We start from the raw sequence: 22,246 nt of genomic DNA, 5'->3' as shown, positions 1-22,246 counted from the left end.
CCCCGCCTTCAGGCGGAAAACGCTCTTCCTCGTGTCAAAATCTTTGAGGCGACCGAAATTGTGCTGCGTTACGCCACCTATTGGTCGTGAGGTTGAATGTTTTTCTTTTGTTTGTTTTTTATTGCCACAACATAGTATATACAACAGGATAAAAAATTGTTAGGCCCTATTGTTAATAGCTTGTAGTGTAGTAACTATTTTTTTTAATGGGTAGCTTCAACTCATAATTTCTCAGGAACAGAATAAGTAAATACATTGAATTTATTCATACACAATACAATTATTTATATTGTATAAAATTAGTTATATTCTGTATATGCAAATTTTAACTATAGATTATTTTTTGAATATAATACCAGTCCTTATCCACCTGCGACTCACTGGTTGTCTACTGAACTATTTTTCTAATTATTTATTCGTATCGGAACAGCAAAAAATAAAAAACGAAAACAGATGTTTTGTACATAGAGATTATAGCACATGCTAATTTGCATCTCAGGTACTTAGATATACTTTTTACCCAGAATAAAATAAAATAAATAAATAAAAACAATAAAAATTAAAACAAGTATTTGACCAGTGAAGAGATAATATTAATTATGAAAGTTAATATTTATTGTATCCAATATTACCTATATGAGACTCATTTATATGGCTTAAAAAATAACAACATGAGTGGGCTGCAATTTATAGGATGAACAGATTTGAATTTGTAGTACATTTAGTTTAAGAAAATAAGTATTTTTAAAACCAGGAACTTTTTTCTTCTACTTAACACATATGTGTGGTATCTGCACTTTTACTTGGTAAGTATGGAAATTCTTCTGATTCTGCTGGACCTTTCTGCAGCCTTTGATACAGTCAACCATCAGATCCTACTCTCCAACCTCTCTACTCTGGGCATCACAGTAACTGTGCTGTAACTCTGTGCTGTAACTCTAATCTCTCAGGTAGGTCCTTTAAGGTAGCTTGGAGAGGTGAGGTATCCAAGCCACATCAATTTCTTACTGGGGTACCTCAGGGATCAGTGCTTGGACAACTTCTCTTCTCCATATACACAACATCACTGGGACCCATCATTCAGTCACATGGTTTCTCTTTCAACTGCTACGCTGATGACACGCAACTCTACTTGTCTTTCCAGCCCAACGACACCACAGTGACCGCTCGAATCGCTGCCTGCCTTGCAGACAATCTCGGCCTGGATGAAGGAACACCACCTGCAACTCATCCCAGCCAAGATCGAACTCCTTGTCTTTCCAGCCAACCCTGCTGTTGAACACAACATCACCATGCAGCTGGGTCCAACTACAGTTTCGCCTTCCAAAATGGTCAGAAATCTAGGGGAAACCATCGATAACAAGCTAAATTTCACAGACCACATCACAAAGACTGCACGATCATGTTGATTTACACTCTACAATATCAGGAAGATAAGACCCTTCCTCTCTGTACATGCCACACAACTGCTTGTTCAGTCACTTGTCATAAATAGACTGGACTACTGTAACTCTCTTATTGCAGGCCTTCCTGCATGTGCAATTAGACCTCTGCAAATGATCCAGAATGCATAGAACGTCTGGTCTTTAGTGAACCAAAGAGAGCATGTTACACCACTCTTTGTCTCTCTCCACTGGCTGCCTGTTGATGCACGTATTAAATTCAAGGCTCTGATGCTGGCGTACAAAACAGTCACTGGGTCTGCTCAACAGTGGCGGCTGCTGGTCTTTCAAAGAGGGGAAGCTCATTTTCGGCCTACATTATAAACTTATTTACCCTATTTTTTGCACTAAATCAATCTTAGGTGTTGATCTGCCCTGCTGTTTAATTCTAATTTTTTCCTCGTACGGAAGACTTTCAAATGGCTTCGCCAAAATCAGGTCGACAATATTAGCACCGTCTGCCATCGTGCGCAGTTTCACCCGTACGACGCTAGCCTAGCCTACTGTATGATAGTGATGTGTCGTTCATGAACGATTCGTTCATTTTGAACGAATCTTTAATATGACTCGGGACTACCGAGTTGTCTCAGAGAGTGATTCGTTCATTTTGTGTTGACCGCGCATGCGCGCAACATCGCATAAGGTACATGAAGTCATAAATGATTAGTTCATCTTTCGCGAGTCTTCGGGTTCGGCCGGGTCCGAGTCTTTCGTTCTTCCTGTCAGTCCCATAGAGACTATGCTGCTGTCAGTACCGGAAAGAGAAATGATTAGTTCGTCTGGTTCGGTTTCGGCCGGGTCCGAGTCTTTCGTTCTTCCTGTCAGTCCCATAGAGACTATGCTGTCAGTACCGGAAAGAGAAATGATTAGTTCGTCTCTTCGGTTTCGAGTAGTGCTGTGCTATGGGTTTGTGAGTCTGACTTGAAGAACGAACGACTCGAACCGAAGAGACGAACTAATCATTTCTCTTTCCGGTACTGATAGCATAGTCTCTATGGGACTGACAGGAAGAACGAAAGACTCGGACCCGGCAGAACCCAAACCCGAAGACTCGAGAGTCGAGACTTGAACTAATCATTTATCTTTCCGGATCCGGACCGGTATGCTGCAGGTGCATGCAGTCAGTGAGTGCATTGGCTGCTGTGTCACACCACACGGCCCACACACAGACACTGACGAGTCGACATCGACAACTAAGTATTTTTAACGTTTTGAAGTTCGAACCCGATGACACAAGAGGCGGAGAAAAAGGAGGTGAGGTGAACTAACTGCAATAGCTTAAACTTAAGACCCAATTAATAAATTAACATTTCGGTTTCTTATAAATTGGCTTTGGCTGCATTACCCTATAGTTTATTTTTATTTATTTATTTCAAATTGAATCAACATTTTCGTAAGTAGACTACTTGATGTTTTGGGCTATTTAACATGACATTTAATTATATTCTGCTGAAATGAACGAAATGACTCGAAAAAAGATTCGTTCATTTTGCTGAACGAGACTCAAAGATCCGAGTCAGTAAAATGATCCGAACTTCCCACTACTACTGTATGAATGAATGAATGAATGAACGAACGAACGAACGAACGCTCTAAAACAAAATATATTAAACTTGGTAAAATTGAAACAAGGAATGTGGTGTATAATTGTGTGAAATGTATTATGCAAATTGACTAGCAATTTCGCCAAACAAATATAAAGAAATAGGTTGCAGCAGTTTGTCTTTCGACTACACTTGAGAAATCCGCGATGGGACGGAGCGCGAAATAGCTTCAGTGACTTCTTATAGTACAGATTCGCTGTCAATCAAAAGGAGATGCAGTCTTTCGACAGATCCTCCAATCAAGCCCGGAGTCCGGGCCAGCCCACTCCTCATTCACTCCCAGAGACGCTGAGCGTCCGTGGGCGGGACATAATCGCAGCATTTATCCAATGACCGTCTATTTTCGGAGCACTGAAAAAAACTGTTCAGAGCAGCCCCATTGAAGTCAATGGACGCTCGGCTTCAACAGGGAAATGCACTGATGCTACGGGAATGTATGAGAAGTAAATCGAGTCAGCCGACCTGCTATGTAATGTAGCTGATTCTGAACGAACTCGTCTTCGAGATGAACGTGTTCTAACGCATTTTTAGTCAATAAATTGTTTACACAATAGTACATATTTGACCATTATTTTTTTGACATTATAGGGGAAGCTGAGCTTCCCTTGCAGTCTTAAAGAAATCCCCACTGCTGCTTAAGCATACCTAAAATCATTTCTGCAGAACTACATGCCCACCAGAAGCCTGCGGTCGGCTAAGGAACGTCGCCTTGTCGTACCAACACTAAGAGGCACCAAAACACTTTCCCGAACTTTCAGTTTCATCATACCACGTTGGTGGAATGACCTTCCCAACTCCATCCGTGAAGCTGACTCACTCTCTGTCTTCAAAAAACGACTTAAAACACATCTTTCCCATGAACATTTAACCAGTCACTAAAAAAAAAAAAAATATATTGTTGCACTTTAATCTATTTTGAATACTATTCTGATGCTAGTGAAACGTTGTAGTATCTAGAAATTTGTATCTCCTTAAGATGATTCGCTTATATTTTTCTCTTTTGTAAGTCGCTTTGGATAAAAGTGTCTGCCAAATGAATAAATGTAAATGTAAATTGGCTACATTTCCACCACTGAGAAATAAACGAGTTCATACACAAAACAGCTATAGTGTACAAAGCATCCATTCATTTATCAGATATTCTATATTCATCTAAAACATAAAACATTTTCTTCACTTTTTATTGACAATGTTCTCCAAAGAGGTGCTTCACCGTATGCACTTCTAGTCCCAAGATTATTAAATGTTGTACAAGAACAATACAATTATTATTATTGTTATTGAAATAATACATACACATATCAAAATTCTAAATCATTCAGCCTGAATACAATATTAGTTTTCATTATAATATTTTTTTTTTCATATCCATTAAAAAAAAAATGTGTATACACAATTACAAAAAAGATGGACAGTAGATAATTTTTCTAATGAACAAAAATCACAGGAATAATCAATTTCTAATTAAAATCACTCTAATATACTTTTAACTGGATGTATACAATGTAAAAGACCTCTTTTACTTTATTTTGTAAACAATTTAACACATTCTCCAAGCTTTACTCCAAAATTTAAAATGCTTCTGTTTGGCCAAGTTAATTCATTAAAAGTTATATTATCCGGATAAAAATGTAGGTGAAAAGTTTAACTGAAATATTAATAATGAATTTCAGAATTTCTTATTGTTTGTTATGCTCCCCTTTTGCTTAGGGATAGATCACCCAAAAATTAAAATTCTCTCTTCATTTGCTCAACCTTATGCCATCTCAGAGAATTGTCTGAAATAGGCATTTTAAAGGCGTCAGTTAAATTGTATGTCAACCTTCAAAAATTGGGTGTTTGAGCATTAGGGAATTAAAAAAATTTAAATCTTGTCAACATTACCCTCATGTTGTTGCAAACAAAGATGTTAGGCAGAATGATAGCTTCAGTCACTATTTACTTTTGTTGTTTGGAAAAAAGATGCAAATTGCAATGAAAGTGAATGGTGACTCAGTTTAACATTCTGCACAACATCTCCTTTTATGTTCCACTGAAGAAAAAAAGTGCTACAGGTTTGAAACAGCATAAAGGCGAGTAAATGAAGAGAGAATTTACATTTTTAGATGCCCTAACCCTTAAATATTACAAATGATAAACAAATGCCCAAGCATCTTTAATCTATATATTGTGAAAGCTATAGTCTTCTGTTTCTGTCATTTTATCTCTTTTCCAGGATGTTCTTAAAGGGACAGTTCACCCAAAACCTATCCTCATTCCATCCCAGATATGTATGTAATTCTTCTGCTGAACACAAATGAAGATTTTTAGAAGAATATCTCAGTTCTATAGGTCCATAAAATGCAAATGAATGTTGACCAGACATTTCAAGCTCTAAAAATCACATAAATGCAGCATAAACGTAATCCATACAACCCCAGTGGTTAAATCAGTATCTTCAGAAGTGATATGATAGATGTGTGAGTAACAGATTAATACAAATGCTGGTGGCCAAAAGTTTGGAATAATGTACAGATTTTGCTGTTTTGGAAGGAAATTGGTACTTTAATTCACCAAAGTGTCATTCAACTGATCACAAAGTATAGTCAGAACATTAAAAACACAAAAATAATTTTTTATAAAATCTAGACAGGCCCCATTTCCAGCAGCCATCACTCCAACACCTTATCCTTGAGTAACCATGCTAAATTGCTATTTTGATACTAGAAAATCACTTGCCATTATATTAAATGCAATTGAAAGATATTTGGTTCTTTAAATGAAGCTTAACATTGTATTTGTGTTTGTTTTAGAGCTGCCACGATATGCAATAGACTGGCATGTCTTAAGGTCAATAGGTAAAATACTGCAAAAAAGAAACAACTATCTCTAGAAACTTGTCAGTCAATCATTGTTTTGAGGAATGAAGGCTACACAATGCTTGAAATTGCCAAAAACTGAAGATTTCATACAAATGTGTACACTACAGTCTTCAAAGACAAATGACAACTGGCTCTAACAAGGACAGAAAGAGACGTGGAAGATCAGATGTTCAACTAAACAAGAGGATAAGTACATCAGAGTCTCTAGTTTGAGAAATAGACACCTCACATGTCCTCAGCTGATTCTACCCGCTCAACACCAGTTTCATGTACAACAGTAAAGTAAAGACTCAGGGGTGCAGGCCTTATGGGAAGAATTGCAAAGAAAAAGTCACTTTTGTAACAGAAAAACAAAAAGAAAAGGTTAGAGTGGGCAAAGAATCACAGACATTGAACAACAGATTATTGGAAAAGAGTTTTATGGATCTTTTTTTTATTATCCCATTTTCTCCCAATTTGGAATGCCCAATCCCTACTTACTAGGTCCTCGTGGTGGCACGGTTACTCACCTCAATCCGGGTGGCGGAGGACAAGTCTCAGTTGCCTCCGCTTCTGAGACAGTCAATACGTGCATCTTTTGACGTGGCTCGTTGTGCATGACACCGCGGAGACTCACAGCATGTGGGGGCTCATGCTACTCTCCACGATCCACGCACAACTTACCATGCACACCATTGAGAGCGAGAACCACTAATCGTGACCACGAGGAGGTTACCCCATGTGACTCTACCCTCCCTTGCAACAGGCCAATTTGGTTGCTTAGGAGACCTGGCTAGAGTCACTCAGCACACCCTCTTGATTTGTGTTCAGCGGAAGAACGAAAGTCATAAACATCTGGGATGGCATGGATTTGAATTCCCGACTTCAGAGGTGGTAGACAGCATCAATAGTTAATGAGCTACCCAGGTCCCCGAGTGTTTTCTTAACCCCATTGAGCTTTTGTGATTTCAGCTAGACTGTGAGGTGCGTGAGAAGGAAGTGTGGGGTGAAATGTCACCTGAGTATCTGGACAATCAGACAGCTAGAATGTCAAAGATCTGCAAAGCTGTCATTGCTGCACATGGAGGATTTTTTGATGAGAACTCTTTGAAGAAGTTTTTTTCAAATTGTAATAGACATTTCTCATGTTATTAATTAACTATACATTGTGATCAGTTGAATGCCACTTTGGTGAATAAAAGTACCAATTTCTTTCCATAAGGCCAAAATCTGTACATTATTACAAACTTTTGGCCACTAGTGTAAGTCACTTTTATGTGAAAGTGGAGATTTGTAGTAAAAAAGGACTTATATATTGATCTGTTTCTTGCCCACACATATTGCTTCTGAAGATATTGAGGAGTGGAGTCATATGGATTACATTTTTGTTGCCTTTCTGTGATTTTTGGAGCTTCAAGTGTCTGGCCACAATTCACTTGCATTCAATGGACCTAAAGAGCTGAGATATTCTTCTAAAAATCTTGGTTTGTGTTCAGCGGAAGAAAGTCATACACATCTGGGATGGCATGGAATGAGGCTGAGCAATTAATTTCGGTGTGAACAATCACTTTAATGAGTTTTAAAAGGAATTCTCAACACAATAAGATTATAAAAAGAACATTGCACAAATTTTCAGGCTGATCTGCTGGCTAGTTTTAGAGAGGTTGGACAGGAGGCAGCCCAGTTTAAGACTTGGGCCAGGCTGAGAGACCATCTTAAATGAGCTAAGACCAGTTTAAACCAGCTAAATTAATAATCTTAGTCTAGTTTAATTTTTTTTTTTTTTTTTTGTGCAGTATTCATGAAAATTTTAGTTTTTCATAATTTAGGGTTCTGTGCTAAACTTGTGGCATCTAACGCTGTATTATTGTTTGAACTATTATTACGTTAGTAATGATTCATTAGATCTGCGCTCAAAATCAACGCCGATAAAAAGTGTAAAACACAGGAACTATCGTACACAGCTCTATCATTCTCGACGGTTGCAGGCAGTGCGAACCCATCTAGCCTCTAATCTGCATTCGATTGAGACTTCCTGTGTGGCAAAACTGAGAGAGGGCAGGCGAGCGCGTAATCAGCTCGCCTACGGACTAGTTTACGGTTGAATTGCTGCCTGAAAAGTGCTCTTTTGGACTTAATCGGGAATGAAATGCTTAGGTATATCTATAATGTTGCTGGCTAGCCCTTGACTGCGTTAGACGGAGATCTAGACGGCGCAGAGATCCACGTTGCGGGTCAAGCACATCTCACCCGACAAACTGAAAAAAGAAGAGGCCAAAAAGACAACTGCAACTGGAGGAAAAAAAGTGTCTACCAATCCTCACGGATTGCCGCAACGTCGAAGATTATCGGGACATGATGGCCACGGAGGAACTGTACGAGGTGATTGTCGCTGATATTACCGTTTTGAGACGCAGTTACTCGATTATTTTAGTGTTTAGTTGAGGTTCGTGTGTACTGTAGTAGCAAACAGACTTTTAAACTAACCTACCCACACTAATACTAGTTATAACCACACCGGTAGGGGGTTGTATGCTTGCATAATGAACTAATAACTTGAGATATGCAGTCGGTAGTGTAGAGGCAATGTTGTTAGTTTGTGGAGTTTATGAGCATTGCTCGTGAAGTGTGGTGAGATGCTGGTGGAGGCAGTGGATGAGGCGGGGGAGGGAAGGGCACTTTGGAGCGTGATATTTCATAAAGCTAGCGGCTAACCATGAGTTATGTGGGGTGTACTGGACACAAAAGATAGCTAGAAGATATCCCAGTCCAGAATGGGGTTCTCTGTGAGAACTTTTTTTTACAGCAGGACACATTAATTTAGCTCTTCTTGCACAGCTTTCAAACTGCCTAGCTGAAGCTACTCGGAACTAGCCATCCAGCCATGCTGTGTTGTGCGTTATGTGTTATGTTTGCCACTGGAAGCCTTTGCTTCAGTTTCTAGTTAGATCATTGTCAAGTTTTGGGGCTGACGTTATTAATTGGCTATAGCATGAACATGGTGTAGAATTTCACATAAAGAAAGTCAAATGTCACATGCCATCTTGATTGATGGATTTGTAATTTATGCCCATTCAAACCAATAATTTCACCATGGTTTAGATTAATGGCTGCCTTAATAGTGGTTTTGCAGAGGAATCAGTATGTATTGCATCATATAATGCTCCATGTTTATCTATCATGAACATACTGAAAGTATGTTGTCACATCCATGCTGTGAATAGTCAAATATAGTGAAACCATTGATTTGTTCCTCAGCACAGACTTTGTGACTTGATCCCTTTTGCTAATGAGGACTACATTCAGAAATCAGATTTTTACTACAGGTTAAAGTTTTAAACTGCTGTGCTTATTGACATAGCCAAAATGCATCAGTGTGATCACATGCGCTTGATCCTCATTTTTAAAATACAATGGCGTGATGACGAAAACAGATCTATCCAAATATGTTTGACAGTTAGAAAGTGTATTCCGTGTTCAATACAAGTTAAGCACAAGTGACAACATTTGTGGCATAATGTTGATTACCACAACAAATCATTTCAACTTGTCCCTCCTTTTCATAAAAAAAAAGCAACAATTGCAGGAAATCGAAGAATAGATGGGTGTGACGTCGTATAGAACAAACTGTGGTCAAAAAGTTTTTTTTACGTTTGTTTCAGTGGTTCGTAACAGCTCTCCTAGGTGAACTTTTAGGAAAAAAAATTACCGGCTGCTTAACACCTTTTTACTGCTATTTATCCATATCATCGTTAGGTGTGATCTGAAGCTCCACCTACTTCAAGATTGATAGCTAGTCCTGTTTATGTTGTTTAGTCTGTCAAGAAGATCAATAAACATGAACACACCAGCATGCAGTTTTTACTGAGCTGGTGCAAATTGAACTAAATCTGTACGATCGTTCGTGTAAAGACATTTTCCAAAAACATGTCAAGCAATTTGTGTTGCAGATTTAGGAATCAAATACTCTCATGTGCCTAATCACTCATGTGCCATCTGCAGTGAAAGCCAAAGTAAGATATGCCTATCATCATTCATTTGTCTGTATTTTACACATTTACACAAGTCTTTTGCAGTACTATCGGTGTCAAATTACAATAATCGAGTGTAATTGGTGCATATTATGGCCTCATATAGCGTGATGGCACATTAGCATCATTAATTCAGAATCTAAACAATACAAATAAAAACTTATCTGCTGCATATTACTTTCTTCATTGAGTGGTTAAAACTGCTTCTTTTACTGACCTTGTGTGAATTCTACTCATAGAATGAGGCATGAAGTCATTGCTAACACATTTTAATGTCACATCAATTAAGGTTTTACATGTAGTCTTGAGCATCCTCATATTTAAATGTACAGCCATGGCCAAAAGTGTTGACAGTGACATTTTGTGTTTTGCAAAGTTTGCTGCTTCAGTATTTGTATATTAGCCTATTTTTTCACGTGTTTCTATGGTATACTGGAAAACAATAAGCATTTCACAAGTTTGAAAGGGTTTTATTGGCAAAAACATTCAATATATGCAAAGAGTCAATATTTAAAGTGTTGACCCTTGTTCTTCATAACACCTGCAATTCGCTCTGGCTGCTGGATATCAACTTCTGGGCCAAATCCTTACAGATGGCGATCCATTCTTGAATAATTAGTGCTCGGAGTTGATCACAATTTGTGGTCTTCTGCTTGTCCACTTGCCTTTTGAGGATTGACCACAGGTTCTCAATGGGATTGAGATCCGGGGAGTTGCCTGGCAACGGATCCAAAAATTAAATGTAATTATCTCTGAGCCACTTCATTATCACTCTTGCCTTGTGACATGGTGCTCCATCATGTTGGAAAATGCACAGATCATCACCAAATTGCTCTTGGATCGTTGGGAGAAGTTGCTCTTGCAGGACGTTTTGATACCATTCTTTAGTCATAGTCGTGTTTTTGGGCAGAATTGTGAGAGAGCCCACTCCCTTAGATGAAAAGCAACCCCACACATGGATGGTCTCAAGATGCTTCACTGTTGGCACGATACAGGACTCTTGGTAGCGTTCACCTTTTCTTCTCCGGACTATCGATTTTCCCGATGTCCCAAACAGTCAGTAGGTGGCTTCATCAGAGAACATAACTTTGCACCAGTCTTCTGCTGTCCAATCCTTGTACTTCCTGCAGAATTCAGTCGGTCCTTGATGTTTTTCTTGGAGAGAAATGGGTTCTTTTCTGCCCTTCTTGACACCAGGCCATTGTCCAAAATTCTTCGCCTCACTGTGCGTGCAGATGCACTCACAACAACCTGCTGCCAATATTGAGCAAGCTCTGAACTGGTGGTGACACTATTCCGTAGCTGACTCCTCAGGATGAAAATGGTGCTTGCTGGACACTCTGGGAGGTCCTGAAGCCTTCTTCACTGCAGTTGAACCTCTCTCCTTGAAGTTCTTGATGATCCGGTAAATGGTTCTTTCAGGTGCAATATTATTTGCAGCAATTTCCTTGCATGTGAGGCAATTTTGATGCAGAGCGATGATGGCTGCACGTCTTTCTTTAGCGGTAACCGTTGCTAACAAGAACACAATGGCTGGAAGCTCTTCTTCCCTCCTTTTATAGCAATCCATCTGCTCTTATAATCCAATCAGAATGATAGAGTGATGTCACCTGACTAGTACTCGTTCACACTTTCCCAGGTGCTGCTGATATGATTAGTAAAATTAGGGAGAATCTTCACTACCAGTGTCACTGGATTTCCAACACGCGACATCAACCCACTAGTTTTAAAGTTAGCTATAGTGATAACGGTATCATTTGTTCACGCAACTTTCGAATTGTGAAAAAAAAAAATGGCTGTGTGCAAAACCACGACTTGGTCAATAAACAAGGTGCAGATGGTCACTCGTTAGCATTGAGCGAAATGAAAAAGTCTCTCAGGAAGTGTATCCGCTGTTGGCCGCACACGGCTACCTCCGGACCCGCAAAAGTGAAAGTGGTTAGAACAAAAGGACGGTTAGAATAAATCTAAACCGGCAAGCAATGGGAGGGAGAGTGACCTGGACTGGCGTTGATCCATGATGGAGGATGATATGTTTTGTTTTTAACTCTATATTCTGCTTGAAAGCTTCACTTTATTTAGTTGACCAGCTACTGGAAGCTTGCTTCTAAAACAACCAGGCCAATTTAACTCTTATACTTGTGTAAAATCACCATGCAACAACTGCTTTATGCAGCACAATGAGGTAGTAGTTAACAGCTAGTGGTCGTGTTATTGTTTTGGTAAGTTTGTGTCATGTTTAAGATGATGTCACGACAGTAGAGGTGGCGCAACTATGGCGATCAGCCTATAACCCCACCCAAGTTGAGATGGCACTAAACTACAGTGGAAATGCAAGCTCAGAAAAGTAAAGCAAGTAGAGTTGAGGCGAGTCGAACCGTAACGTGCAGTGGAAAAGTGCCATATGTTAGCTGGTAATTTTGTGCCAGGGCCAAAAAAACAGTGAAATTGGGTTTTCTGTGATAAAGTTCATTTGAGAGGTTTATTTAAAATGCATCTGATCACTAGGACAATAATCTAGAAACAATGTGAATCAACACTACAACAACTGAAGCAGAAAACTTTGCGAAACACAAAATTTATGTCACTGCCAATACTTTTGACCACGGCTCACAGCAGTGTGCCGGGTGTCTGAATGTTTGCAATCTGTATGTCATTGCTCGGCTGTTTCAAACTTATTTTTGGCTCTGAACAAAGAAGAACTTCTCCGTAAGTGTGCTGGGGCCTTTTCTTACTGCTCCAAAAAATATCTTTAATAAGTAAACATTAGAGGTCGACCGATACAGGTTTTTTCAGGCCGATGCCGATCTTTTGAAATCCGGGTCGGCCGATTAATGCTGCCGATTTATCTTGGCCGATATGTGCTTGTTTTTAACCTCTTATTTGAACCTTTTATTTGAAAGATAAAATGTAACACAAATAATTACTTAAGATAGACCAAATTTCTCAACAAATACATTTATTGAACACTTTACCAATCTGCACTTGTACACTTAAATAAAAAATGTATAATGTAAAAACATATTGTATAAATAATGTATAACAAATATATTAAATAAACAAAGCAGGTGTTACGAACTGCTCCGAGACACGAAGGTTGAGATCCAAATGCAGCTTTAATTAAGGGGCAATCCAGACACGTAATCCAATATTCAGAGTATCCAAGAGAAGCACAGGCATAACTAGGAATGGGTATTGTTAAGGTTTTAATGGTATTACTATCTTACCGATACTGCTTATCGATCCGGTACTTTAACAGTATTCTTAACGGTTCTTTTTGTTATATATATATATTAAACAAAGATAAACAATTACACAAAGATAAATGTTATATAGGCACAGTGATTTAATTTCAGGAAGGTCTACTAACATTACTGTTCAGGTGTGGTCTAATAAGGAATCAATTGTAAAATAACACTGCATAGTTTATCATAGAAAGATTAATGCTTATTAATGCAGAAATTATTCATTCAAGAGCTGTAAGTGATTTTCTCTTTGCCTTTTGTTGTTTGATTCGCAGTAATGGCTCAATCGTCACACGTTTAATAGACAGCTTCCCCTTTAAGATCGAGTTCAGATCTAATAGACTCCTGATGCAGCATATTTTCTCCCAACTATTTCCATAACTACGTCCATTTAAGACATAAACTGTGTTTAAGTGAATCTCCAAGCCGGTCGTTTTGACATTTTTGTGTATAGTTGATCATTTAGATGCGCACATGAAACCCAAAGTAGCCTATACTTTGCTTGTCTCGTTGCGGTCTGTTTCAGAGCGCGCGCCGCCTTGGGAACGGTATCTCTTGTGCTTCTTTTTATTATTAAACGCGTCCCGCAATTTAGCAACAGTAGCTAGACTGCATTTTACAACAATCACCGATCGTGCTGATTCTGACGTTAAGTTTGAGTTTTAGGGAGAAATGTCAGTGCACCGATGTGAAGTTAAGGAAGTTGTGCTAGACAGAATGCGGCTTATGTATAAATATTCTTTTTATAATCTTTGGAAGGCGAAATCTAAAATAAAATCAAACTAATATCACAGATCTAAAGTGTAACCAGACTACGTTTGAATGTTTAGTTCTGTCACTCATTAAGCAGGGCTCATGTTGTGCTCGCTGTGGCACTGAGCGAGTTCTCTCTCTCTCTCTGACTGCGAATAGCTAAATTGCATCACATACACATGGTTTCATATTATTATACATAGAAATGGCTGGCGAGATAAAATTACTTTCTCTTTATAGCAATAATAAATGTATTTTCTTAATTTCTCCAGTACCGACAGCAGAACTGATAACGTCCTGAGCTTACCAAAGCCAGTTCTTCAATAGCCTATAGTGCGTTGGTATCTTTTTTTATTACTTATTTCTCTGCATTGAGTGACAACCCTCTCAAATATAAGACACACAAACAGAACAAATAAAAGTCTCAGATTCACTGTCTGTTATTGCAAAATTCATTCTTATTGTGACATGATAGCAACCCTTCTGCTGTGATAATGCAACTTCAACTACGCTATCAATATCCAAAGTAGCCGAACGTCATGTTGCCTATCGTGTTTGTCGTGTTTTTTCTTGAAGTTGGCAGTAACATATCAAAAGTTTTTCATTAAATATAAAGGAGTTATACAAATTTAATCCTTACCGTTTTCTCCAAGGAACTTAGCTCCTTCCTTAGGCACTGGATGAGGTCTGCTCACTCTGCTTGAAAATGACTCTAGGGGCAGGGTGCGTCGAACACGTGTTCCACAACAACACTAGGCTGCCCACAGATGCGCCTGCCGATTATGTTAAAAAATACAAAAAAATCGGCCGATTAATCAGCCGACCTCTAGTAAACGTGTTTAACATTTCAACCTACACACAAGTCTTCTTCAGAACAATACTTCAAACTTTGTATGGTCTATTTCAAGTTTAGCATCCCTTGTTTCACACAGGTGCTCGCAATTTGCTGTTAATAGCAACACCCAATCTGATGTCTTATGGTGGGATAAATAAGGGATAATGTAAACATGGTTAAATACAATTGGACAATTTACAGACAGGTATACAACAACCAACACCCACAGAATACTAAAATAAAGGCTATATTACATATGCATCCATCTCAACTCACACATATAAATATCCTACCCATACCACATACATTATAAATACAAATATATTGATTATACAGTTTAAGACAACAAAAAACAGCCCTTACCAAAACTGAAAAACTTAAAGGGTAACAAAAAAAAATAATAATATATATATATATTTATTAGTTTTTTAGATGTCAACAGAAATGTACAGGTTTCTCATTGTTAAAGACAATGATAGCACTCATTATGTTTATTAATAAGGGGAAAGTGGCTCTCTTTTTTTCCTTTTATTGAGACATTTCATTCTTTGGGTTTAAAAACGATAGTTGCACAAAAATGAGGTACATGCGACAAACTCGGAGTTATGATTGGTAGGACATGACCCTCCAGCATGACAATGCTACCAGCCATACTGCTCGTTCTGTGCGTGATTTCCTGCAAGACAGGAAGGTCAGTGTTCTGCCATGGTCAGCGAAGAGCCCGGATCTCAATCCCAGTTGAGCACGTCTGGGACCTGTTGGATCAGAGGGTGAGGGCTAGGGCCATTCCATCCAGAAATGTCTGTGAACTTGCAAATGCCTTGGTGGAAGAGTGAGATAACATCTCACAGCAAGAACTGTCAAATCTGGTGCAGTGAGGAGGAGATGCACTGCAGTACTTAATGCAGCTGGTGGCCACTGACAGTTACTTTTGATACTGACTGTTACCCCCTTTATTCAGGGACACATTATTCCATTTCTGTTAGTCGCATGAAACTTAGTTGTGGAATCTTTATGTTCATACATTTATTTACACATGTTAAGTTTGCTGTAAATAAAAGTAGAGTGGATGTTTATTATTTATCCCCACATGAATACATTGTATGTTAGAATGATCCAGCATTTAGCACTGGGACTAAAAACTGCCCAGAACAGGGACACTAGGGCTGTGAAATAAAAATTTGAGTAGTCATTGAATTTAAGAAAGAAAATGCACATTCGAAACTGTGCATTCGAATTTTGGATGTGTGCCAAGCACTGACGATGAAAAGGTTTACAATTTAACAAAGCAGGTGTCTCAATATACTTTTTAAAGTTGTTTTTAATTAGACACAGCATCGAAACAAACACCAAATGAAAATATTTTCTAATAATTGTGCTTAATGAAAATATTTTCTAATAATTGTGCTTAATGAAAATACAGAATTATGTTAGATACTTATGCTGCTTACACACAGTCACTGATTACATTTAAAATATTTAATAATAAAATAATGTCGCAGATTACATCTAAATATTCTTTTCAAAATACATATTAAATGGAAGTGCATGCTTATCCAGTTAAATAATAATAATTTGCTGATGAAATAAAATCAGACCGGACATTTCACATTAGGATTATATTTCTCCATAGCATTATTATACATAATATTCTGCATTATATACAGTAGATTAATATAGCACTCTCATTAAACATCTGTAAACTTTCTCATGCAGTTAGTGCAGATCTATTATATTCTTGTGTTACAAGCGGACATTCCATCCCTCATGCTGAATAGGCACGTTTCACTCCCTCTTGTGGTTTCACTTAGTTTCAATATTCGCAATTTCAGCCGAACTCATCAGACAACACCTGTGGCTGCTAGTATGCAGTTGTATTTTAGAGCTCCTTTGTGCAATGAGGCAATTTCCATTGGTATGCCTACATTATGTAGGCTTAGGATGTCGCAGGTATTGGATAGAACGGACGCTAAAATGTTTTTAAAAACAGTTCCATTTCTACAATGCACATAGTCAAATTTTATTAATCGCTACGTATCATGCCACGATAAACTGTTACACCTCTACCTTTAATGAATATAAAATGTATATATTTAACCATACTCTTATGTTTCTTTTGTACATAGCTACATCATAACAAAGGAAGCTTGGACAGAAGTTTATTTTGTCAGAATGGAGAAATGTTTGGGGAAACTTTTAGAAAACTAAAACTATAAAATAGAAAACTTAAAAATTGTTCCTGTGCACGAGCATTCACGCAATGTACTGTGCTCATGCTTGATTTTCTGAAGAAAACGAATGGCAAGTAAAGGCAAAAGCAGCATTTTCAAATATTAATCTACTTGGCAACAAAACCTTTTTGGAATGCCCATGTTTATAATTTGACTGGAACACATTGTACCCCCCTCAACCCCAGAGGAAAAAAAAAACTCATTGGATCTGCACAAACTCATAAGTAGGCTCCATTTTTGACTTTGTAACAAAGGTGCGATCGTGAATTTTGCGCAACGTACATCCGGTGACGAAGAGTTTCCCCTCACACAGTTCAGTGGAGTTAAAGTATGGTGAACTTTGACAGGCATATTCGCTGCATTGACCAATATTAAGTCGCTTGGTTTAGCAGTGACCTGTGTGGGCAGTGCTTCGTACACAGCTACATTGAATATTAATAGAGGCAAGAATAACATTTTAGTGGCGAGTTTCTTTTGAACTTCTCTCTCACAGAATAAAAAGTACAGCATTAAAAAGGCTGCTTGGCCAATCGTTTTTTGCTGGTTTCACACGTGCTCAATATCTGCCTATGTCTGCATCTCCAGTGGAATTTCGCCATGCAATGGTAAATTAGACCGCACCTTAAATTTGTATCTTCGGTATATTTATATTTTTAATGGATGTGTTCTGGATAGGATATTTATATTTTTGTAAGTTGTGATGGCTGCTTAACTAATATACTGTATATTTTTGTATTCTGTGGTTGTTGGTCGTTGTATATTTGTGTATATTGTCCATTTGTATTTAACCATGTTTATATTAGAATCTCTTATGTGTTCCGCCCTTGGACATCAGATTGGGTGGAGTAATTACCAGCAAAATGCATGCTCCTGTGTGAACCATGGGACGCTATGTTGAAATAGACATTACAAAATTTTAAGTATTGTTCTGAAGATGATGTGTGTGTCCAGGTATTCCCTAAGTTGTGGTTACCAAATATCCCTACAAGGATAGTAAAACCTGTAATATGTGACGTTGTAAGGAAAATCAGTTGGTCCCCAAGAGGAAAACAGCTTATAAATCATGTGATGTGTTTTGAAAATGTAAAAATGCAGAATGTGAGTGTGAAATTTTTGTGTTAGGTTTAGGGGACAGAGTATAAAGTTTGTACATTATAAAAACCATTATGTCAATGGGGAGTCCTCATAAAACATGAAAACCGAGCGTGTGTGTGTGTGTGGATCGATATTTTTGGATTAAGGATATATTTTTAGGAGCAGCAAGTGTGCATGGTTTTTTACTTGACTTTAAACCCAGAATTTTCCTTTTAATGTACCTCTTTTTAAACACCTTGATAATACTGACTGTCCGTTCAGCTGGCAATACCAGAACTCTTAGTCATGATTCAGCATAAGTTTCCATGTCTTTTCAAGCTCATTGTGCTCTCTGGTTGTGGTCTTATGGCTTTGGCCTCTGTAACATTAAATAGTTTAATATCACTTAGTTTATTTTTTTTGTGGCTTGTGAGTGGCATATTTTACTCCAAACTTGAACTCCTATCTCTGGTTCTCTAAAGTCACAACTAAATTGAGTGTGTGGAACTTTGGAAATCAAGATTGTCTTCTTTTTAATTATACACTTTTATCCTGACAAGAGCTAAACTCACATAATTCTATATTTTCCTTACCAAGATATAGGTCTAAAACCTCACAAAAAGGAATTAAATGTCATGAAATTGTTTAATTTAAATACATTTTACATGACTGTTCCTAGTTCATTACAAGTTAAGCCTTGTAGTGCAGCATTTCCCCTGGGATTTTTTTCAGCAGCGGTCGTGTTATGCGCTGTGGAGTAATAGCTTAACCATAAAACAGGCAGCGTACACCCCAAGATACATACTCTTTAGTTTCTTATAGGACAGGGGCATTCAATTAAAATTCCATGATGTCCGGTCTCTACATTTCCTTCCCAGCAAAGGTCCACAATAACTTGCAAGGTGTCAGTATAGCTATGAAAAGACATCCTCTTTCTTTTTTTTTTTAAATAGTTATTATAAATTTCCAAGTTGGTAGCAGTAGTATTTTGTAAAAGAAGAAAAATAAAGTTAAAAATTACAAAAGTATCTTCAAAACTGGGCAGGGATTAGGACATGTGGCTCCAGAGACAAAGTAGTGGGGTTTGGGGGATCTTTTACCAAAATCAATTCAGTCCAGTATTTGTGTTTTAATATTTTTAGATACCCAAGGGGAATAGGAGGCCTTATGACTAAGATACTATATGGGGGTTGATGGGTATCCCCCAAGAGAAAATTCTGAATGAACCATTTTTATATTTTCATTAAAGTGAAAATCTACCAACAACAAACAACGTCCATCACAATAGTGAAGCTTAAAAATACTATTAGCTAAAATAACATAGGCTTATAAGTAGTCAGACTATTAAATAATGGAAAGTTCTCATGAGAACTCCACTCTGCCACTAGTAATATACAATTTTTTTGTTGTTTTCATTGCTATCTAGATGATGATATATTTGATAAGCTTGAAACATGCTGATTAATAATAAGCAAATTTTAGATGAAAAAACTAAACTTTAGTTTAAAGGTGCTCTGTAAGCATATTCTGTCACAAACCTGTTTTAGATGAACGGTTGGATTCATTTCAGACACATCACGTTTAGGGCTGAAATGATTAGTCGACGTTATTGTCAATAAAAAAAGAAATTACAACAAATTTCTGTTATTTAACATAACATGAGATCATATGAAACTAATGATGGTGCGTAAGAGCAGCACTGCAGTTCATGCCTGACTGATGAGAGGAAGAATTACACAGCTCACAGTCCAAATGCACACTAAACTTTTCAAACAGCTTCAGGTGATGAAGATCGCAAAGTATGAGTAATTAATATAAAAATACAAAATAAGTAAATACAGAAGCACTCTCATTGTGGAATAAGCGGAGCTGGAGTTGCCACTCCGCTGAAGCAAAACTTGCATGTCGAGCATCCTTAAAGGAAACACCCCGGTGTTACATGTTAAATGCAGTTATATTTAATGCGTTATAGCTTTAATAAAGTTTTAAAAATAAGGAAGCAGGTCATGAAAATAACTACAAACAATGAAATTTGCCATTTCTCTGTGCGGTCCGCACCTCTTCTATGAGTTGCGTGAATGTCCCGATCTAAGGGGGAGAGATTGAAACTGCACCTGGCTGATACACACACTGTCGCGGGGACGCTCGTCCCTCTAGCTCACGCTTAATGCAGCTTATTACGTGATGGCTCGTGACTTATTGAATCATAATATGTATACGTCACTGTGCATTTCTTATCTTGAAGAAAATTTTCAATATGCAGCTTTATTCATACGAGGGAGGTTTTTTTTCTGAGTTAAAGATGGATTGAAGTGAACAAAGGTGAGATACGGTAGTCCTTATACCCATTATACACTGCAACAAAATACATTTTAGATTTTTTGTTGTTTGGCTTGTTTTTCAAAAATGATATCTAATGCTCAATTAAAACAACGTACATTTTCTTTAGCAGCTATAATGCAGAATAAAAAATTTATCTGAGAATTTTGAATATAATATTAAAAATACAAATATTTTAAAATATCTAAAAATCATTTAAAAAAAGATGCATTCACTTGAGAATCAGCATATAAGATATTTAGACTTGCTTTTAGAGAATAGATCTTGAATATAAGTACATTTTGTCTTTTCTACACTTAAATTTAACAAAGTGAAGAAGTACACTTGTATACAAAAAACACTTATATTTAAGATGCATTCTCTTAAAGCAAGTCTAAATATATTATATGTTGCTTAAGTAAATGTATCTTGTTTTAAGGATTTTTAGACAATTTTAAATGGAAAACAAAACGAAAACACTTGATAACAATAGGATTTGCAGTGAATTGTTTTTACTTAAACTTCATAAAATTGATTTTTTCCTTAAATTCAGTGAATGTCATTGTAAAGGGGTTACTTGGAAAGGAAGAGGCGATAACTGGCTTAACAATATAAATAATAGTTTAATGATGAACTACACAACAAGACAAACATGCCACACACACACACTGGTGTCGGACAGCTGCCCCTAAATCTCTCACTCTCGCACTGCAGCTTCCAGTTGGCCTTTATCCCTCTCTGAGGCTTGATTTAGCCTGATTAGTGTGTAGAAAAATGCATGAAAATAATAATAATAATTTCAGGGATCAAAACTCCTCACCTCTCGGAGAAATTCCCTGTTTTGAAACCACAATCGGTCACTTTTGTGATTGTGAAGAGCGATGATTAATGTGCAAAAGTAACTGATAATTATACGTGTTAAGGGTCTGTCACATGACTCACGTCAGTGCTGCAGGATACATTGAAGTCTATGAAGTGACGTCGCTTTACACCAGAGTGTTTTTCACACACATGTTTTTGCTTCACCAATAATGTCTTTGAGAGTACTAAGCAACAAGAAATATAAAAAAAATTGTCCAAATTTGTGAAGAGACATTGAATGTCTCATTTCTTTTAATTAAATATGACCTTATCGTTTACGAATATCAGAGACCCCAGTTATTGAACTAATTTAAATTCACCAAGAAAACTCTTATACCTAAACATAAATTAGTCCTTTTATTACTTTCCGCTATCAAAGAAACCGCAAGCTTTTTTCTCTTCCAAATACATGTTTTCAATGTTTATTGTGCACACCTCCTGCTTTTTTATGTGGCAATCTGGTAAAATCACCCCTCTGTGACACTTTCTGCAACTCTTGTCATGTGTAGGGCAATGACGCTGGGTTCAGCCTTCAGAACCAAATTAAATCTGACACGATAAGTCATCTGTCTGAGACAAAGATGCAAAATCTAAAGACAATTTCCTAAGCATCAGTCTCCCTTGATGTGTTTGATTATGCACAGGCGAGCACACAGTTTAAGCCGATGCAGACCAGGAGGAAGGTTTGAGTTGTCGATTGAATTTTGTTCAGTTAATTTTTTACGTGTTTTGTTCATATTGTAATTGTTTTTTGTAATATTGTGTTCATATGTCGTGTTTTAGTGGCCTCTGCTCTCACTGCGGGGGGAAAACATGAATCTGCCTCATGTCTCTGTTGTTCATCTGTTCTCTTCATAAATAACCGAACCTATCTTCAAGTTATCTAGGGGGAGGCTTACTTTCATCCAATTGATAACCCCTGCCCTAATCAATATATATATTTTTTTATCTTTTGCATTTTTCATTCTAAAGCCGCAATCCACTGATATACCTAGCAACGTCATTGTTGTT

At 37.5% G+C, this 22,246-nt stretch overlaps 1 protein-coding gene across 2 annotated transcripts in view; it reads left to right on the top strand.

Moving 5' to 3' along the window:
- Positions 1 to 7,934: 7,934 nt before the first annotated feature.
- The window catches only part of LOC127649820 (chromodomain Y-like protein), a 36,428-nt gene continuing 22,116 nt past the window's right edge, over positions 7,935 to 22,246 (top strand). For both annotated transcript variants that reach the window (XM_052135089.1, XM_052135088.1), the window contains exon 1: positions 7,935 to 8,268. In XM_052135089.1, the coding sequence (XP_051991049.1) occupies positions 8,242 to 8,268 (27 nt within the window). In that variant the 5' untranslated portion in view covers positions 7,935 to 8,241. The remainder of the gene's footprint in view (positions 8,269 to 22,246) is intronic.

This window comes from Xyrauchen texanus, chromosome 9 (genome assembly GCF_025860055.1).
Source record: "Xyrauchen texanus isolate HMW12.3.18 chromosome 9, RBS_HiC_50CHRs, whole genome shotgun sequence".
Taxonomy (NCBI): Eukaryota; Metazoa; Chordata; class Actinopteri; order Cypriniformes; family Catostomidae; genus Xyrauchen; species Xyrauchen texanus.
This window is presented reverse-complemented; position numbering and strand designations above follow the sequence as displayed.